This window comes from Trachinotus anak, unplaced genomic scaffold (assembly GCF_046630095.1).
Source record: "Trachinotus anak isolate AG129_WGS33_773 ecotype Australia unplaced genomic scaffold, CSIRO_AGI_Tana_v1 ptg000012l, whole genome shotgun sequence".
NCBI lineage: Eukaryota > Metazoa > Chordata > Actinopteri > Carangiformes > Carangidae > Trachinotus > Trachinotus anak.
The window spans coordinates 8,592,667-8,597,759 of record NW_027273863.1 but is presented as its reverse complement, the minus strand read 5'-3'; the positions used below and the strand labels follow the sequence as shown (position 1 = coordinate 8,597,759).

At 38.8% G+C, this 5,093-nt stretch overlaps 1 protein-coding gene across 1 annotated transcript; it reads left to right on the top strand.

Moving 5' to 3' along the window:
* Nucleotides 1-3,757: 3,757 nt before the first annotated feature.
* On the top strand, nt 3,758-4,824 carry rgs5b (regulator of G protein signaling 5b). The gene is made up of 5 exons (XM_071492393.1): nt 3,758-3,896; nt 4,004-4,081; nt 4,187-4,248; nt 4,353-4,516; nt 4,629-4,824. The coding sequence occupies exons 1-5, from the start codon at nt 3,853-3,855 to the stop codon at nt 4,806-4,808; spliced, it is 528 nt and encodes a 175-aa protein (XP_071348494.1). The 5' UTR covers nt 3,758-3,852; the 3' UTR covers nt 4,809-4,824.
* The last annotated feature ends 269 nt before the right edge of the window (nt 4,825-5,093 follow it).

Genomic DNA, 5,093 nt, shown 5'->3' with positions numbered 1-5,093 from the left:
AACAGTTTATGACCTAAATGTCAATAATATTGAACAGTGTTATCATATTTTAGGCTGTTATGACTTCTTTGTACCATCTTCTATGAGAATATGTTTATATAATATGAGTGTGTTGTAACTGTCTTCTGAACCCATTTGCAACCAAATCAATACTGACAACACACATACAAGATGCACGATGAGGCTGTCAGCGAATCTATGTCGTTGGACAAATGAAGGTGGGAGTAGGCATCAGGATCCTATTCTGCTGTTAGGTAACACAGATTCTCTGGTGATATAACATCAATTATACCATTATTTGTGTCACTGAAGGAGAACCATTCACAGGCAGGAGTTTATGTCTGTATGAAAGTGGCAAGAAAAGCTAATAGAGTCTGTAGCCTTCAAGGTTAGTGGGTAAGGCTTTATCAGAAAAGTATGTCAGCAGCAAACATTTGCAGATTTTAATATTAAAGCACCAAATTGTGGAGTAAGACAACAAAACAATTATTTTGGAAATATCATCATGTTGCATTGTGATAAATAAGTATTAGGTCTCACAGTCTTATGATCAAACACTGCATCTGTAAATGGAAAGAACACAACTCTGATATGAATGAAAATAACATGTTTTGGATGCAAGAAACACATTCAGATCCTGTTTTGTCCTGTAAAAAAAATGTGATGAGCAGCAGCTGATGAAAACATGTTTACAATATTTCACATATCTTCAAAAGGGAAGGCTGCGCTGTCTCAGGACTGGAACATATTCAAGCAATGATGTCCTGAAAAACACAAAGAGTGAAAATAAACTGCTGTCTGCTGTTCAGGCTCTGAACTTCCCCTCATTAGCACTGAGACTTGTGATGTTGTGCATCTGGCAAAACACAGAGTGGCTCAAGGTTGTCTTTCAGTTCAGTGGTCTGCTATAGCACAAGGATAGATCTTCTACTTCATTTGGGTGTGTGAAAACAAAAATGCTTTGTCTGTTTCAAAGTTTCCTCAAGACTGGTAATTAAACAGCTGTTAATGCTAACATTGGCTATGTAGCGATAGCAAAACTTGCAAATAGCTCCTTCAAATATCGAATGTTTGCTATCTATACAGAGGAAAAAATTTAAAATGATGATTAAAATGATTGTTGCACTGTGTCAATTTACACAGCGCAACAATCATTTTTGGCTTGTATGAATGTAGGATTTACGTTAATATAAAGTCAGACTCTAGACTACATTATCTGCAGTAGATTTAAAGCTTGCAGTGTATTTAATAAAGAAAGTAAAAGTTCTTAAACATCATTCTTACATCATCTCAAACGCTGACTTCTGCCGTAATCACACAATTTCAATTTTAGGTTGTATCCTCTGCTTTTATTGCCTTAAATCATCACACATTATAGAAATGATGGGTGAATGCATTTCCACCTTTCTACTTGAAGCCAATTAATGTCGCTTCCTTATAATGCCAAGAAAGCTGAATTACTTCTTCCTCAGAAAATCCACTCACACACACATATATTTATCAACATTTCCCTTTTCTTCGTTAGGTCCGTAAGAGTATGTTTCAGTGGAAGGAGCAGCTCATTATTTTATCCCGATGTGGTCTGCCGTTGACACCTAGAACAGTGTTTGGCACAAAGCAGCTAGTTAGAGGGAAAGCATTGTTCTGGGCCACCGCCGGAGGAAGCCGGCTCAGACACTCTCAATGAGTTTGCTCCCTTTCCGTCTGGCTGGCTGATTGCCCCTTTCTTCTGCTTGTTCCTGTGAACTCGGTGAAAAATAATCCATTAGTAGGGTTTACTGTTAGCTAGTTCTCTGTCCGGTCTAAATTTGGATTTTTTCCGATTCAATAAACACCAGTTTTCTCCACCCTGAAGCTATTTATGGCCACAGACATGCCTTGTCAGAAAAACACAGACAAGAATGACCATCCACACAGGGATTGTGCAAGTGCTTCCTTATGACACATACAACACATTTTTGTTACAGTAGCTACTTGTGAGGACCTTCATTAAATCTACCATAGATGAGACCCTCATTCCTTCCCCTGAGGAGAACATCGAAGAAAATTAATAAAGTAAATATGGGACTTGTGAGCCCAAAAATAAAAGTTATTGTTATAATGTATGAGGTGTTTGAGGACATCTAATGATGCTTTTTTTATTCTTTATATTAGAGATTAATCATTTCCTGCTGCGCTTCATTTTGTTCTATTTTTATTTTGTAGTTCACTTTCTCTTAAAAAATCCTCAGTAATTCTGTACAGCAGGAAACACTATTGACTAAATAAGCAGCAATCAAAGCTAAAGCTCAGAAAAAAACATTACTGTATTATTTTAACACAGCTTATTTTTTCCATCAGGGCTGTATGGATGAATCAAATTTGACTGACAACATAAGGAAATAACTACACAACTGTCACCAGACTTAGATTCTAACTGATGTATGGAAATATGTGACACTATGCTTTTCCACCCACTGCAAACCGGTGAGAAGAACACAAATAGAAATCTGTCATGTGTAATCACCACGTTCTGACGCAGAAAGTGTTGTGCTCATGTAGGGTCCCCTTATCCACTGAAAGTTATATATTTTTGAAGGTGTAAAAAAAAAAAAAAAGTAAAATGTAAAAATAATGAACAGAGGCTGATTTGCTGTGTCTCCAAACAACACTTACCGTTGGTTTCCACTGGTTTTACTTGCCAGTATTAAAAAATGATAATCAGACTCCATCATAGGACTGTGCGGGCGTGTAAACACTGTGTGTTAACTGATGTGCCTCTGACCTCTGTTAGTTTTGTTTAACCTGTTTGGGTGAGAGAAGGTTCACCATTTGTGAAGTTTGTAGTCTTAAATATTGTATTTTTTATTTGATTATATTTATTTAACAACTATATTCACCAGTTAATATGCAAATTAAAATTTTCTTAAACAATATTATCAGCTTACTTATGATATATAGCTTTGTCGCTTACATGTTAATGCATTGTGATTCTATAACAATAACTGGCTATTCTCCGTCATGAGTAAGAATATTTTTTCTGATAATACCTCTGTATTTTTATTAAAAACCATGGATCTAAAAATTTTATTTTATTTCATTTTATTTATTATTGATTTATTTATATCGCCGTGAAACAGTGTTATTTTATGGCTTGAGAAAGTTCTTAATCTTCAGCTATAAACAATCAATTTAAAAACTCACTGGATAAACTGAGAAGTACAAAGTTGGAAGCAGCATGAAAAGTTGATGATTTGGAGATAGGTTGTTTTTACAGGACAGAACAGGGGTATTTTTACATTGTTTTATTATGACTCTTATTTTGTCAAGGACCTGATGACAGTCCAGATCTGCCCTATCACTCCTTTGGGTCATTTTGGAAATCACCGACAAAAAAACCTGTGTAGTTATTTTGATATGAGGGCTCACTGACCCTGTCAAAATGTCCCCACTTCAGGGAATTTTCTGTCCTTGTGCGAATTTCTGCTTCTCCTTGTAAGTACTCAAATACAAGAACACACACAAACACCCCTCAGCACCACACACACATAGACACACACACACACATCCTGAATGAGCACAAAGACATCTAAGACTTGTGAAGTAATTCAGTCACTGGACCTGTCACATATGTTGTTGAGTAGTGAGGAAGTAGCCCAGAGGAAAATCAGTGTCGAGGAGTCTCCTCATCCTCCCACATGTCTCATCTCATTGGCTGAGAGGCGTGATGTCACAGTGTGTACTACCCTATAAAAAGTCCCTCTGCCACACAGACGGCAGACCAGCTGAGAGCTCACATACAACAAGGAAGACAGCTCTCGAACACACTTTACAAACCCTTCTTAAAACCTTTGGAAATATTCACATCTCATCATGTGCAGAGGACTCGAATCACTGCCCATCACCTGCCTGGAGAGGTGAGAGCCACAAGAGCTTTCTGACATTTTATTCTTTTGGAGAATATGACAGATGAGCTTTAAATTTTTGCCTTTTTGTAACATTTTCTCCTTCATTATCTTCCCAGGGCAAAGGAGCTGAAAGCTTTGTTTGGAAGTTTACTACAGAAGTCAGATCACAGCATCATTGGGCAGTCAAAGAAAAGGTAAGACAAACATTTAGATATGCTATTTAAGCCTGTCGGTGATAATTTCAGTGGACAGCAGTGATTTTTAGAACTTTTCCTGATGAAGTTTTTCTGTTGCTGCAGGTTTAATGTCGACGAGCCTCTGAAATGGAAGGAGTCGTTCGAGAAACTGCTGTCCAGCCAAAGTAAGTACAATCCTCCACATCACACCTAAGTTTCAATCATTCCAGATGTTTTCAGATGACTACCAGATGTTTACCTACTCTCCGCCTCTTCCTCCTGTTTTCAGATGGACTGTGCCTGTTCAGAGCGTTCCTCGTCTCAGAGTTCAGTGAAGAAAACATTGCCTTCTACTTGGCTTGTGAGGACTACCGCACAACCAAACCCTCAAAACTGGCCACCAAGGCTAAGAAAATTTACGACGAGTTCATCGGAGCTGATGCACCACGAGAGGTAATTATCAAATAACTAAAAGTGGACACATTATGACACTCTGTCATTCACTTTTCTAATCTCGCTGTGAAGTGCTAATCATCACCTCTCTACTTCTTCTGTTCCTCTATAGGTAAATCTAGACCATGTGACCAAAGCTACCACAAAGGAGAACATGGAGCATCCCCTCCAGTCCTGTTTTGACCTGGCCCAAGCCAAAATCTACACCCTGATGGAGAAGGACTGCTACCCTCGCTTCCTCAAATCCTCCACATACCTGGAGCTCAGCAGAAAGACCAAGACAGGCGAATAGACTTTTCTCTTGAAAAACTTTCTTGCAAGCAGCAGACGTGTTGTGAGCACTCCTCAAAGGGACATAAGCTTAGTGACGCACAGTGGAGACTGGAAGGGTTTCAGATAGAACAAATACCTCAGTCCAAGGAGTTTCATGCCGTTTCACGTGGATGTTACTTTGGAGAGCGGAGGTTCCACAGACATCAGGGTCCGAGCTGGAAGCTAAAGGACCCTGTGGCTGTAAGAAGAGACTGACACAGACTGAGCTGCGGACGATGTCTGCCTCTGAAAGACACACATGTAC

Coding starts and splice junctions, on each gene's coding strand:
- rgs5b (XM_071492393.1), top strand. CDS start 3,853: ATGTGCAGAGGACTCGAATCACTGCCCATCACCTGCCTGGAGAG. Junction 3,897..4,003: donor CCCATCACCTGCCTGGAGAG/GTGAGAGCCACA, acceptor TTATCTTCCCAG/GGCAAAGGAGCTGAAAGCTT. Junction 4,517..4,628: donor GAGCTGATGCACCACGAGAG/GTAATTATCAAA, acceptor GTTCCTCTATAG/GTAAATCTAGACCATGTGAC.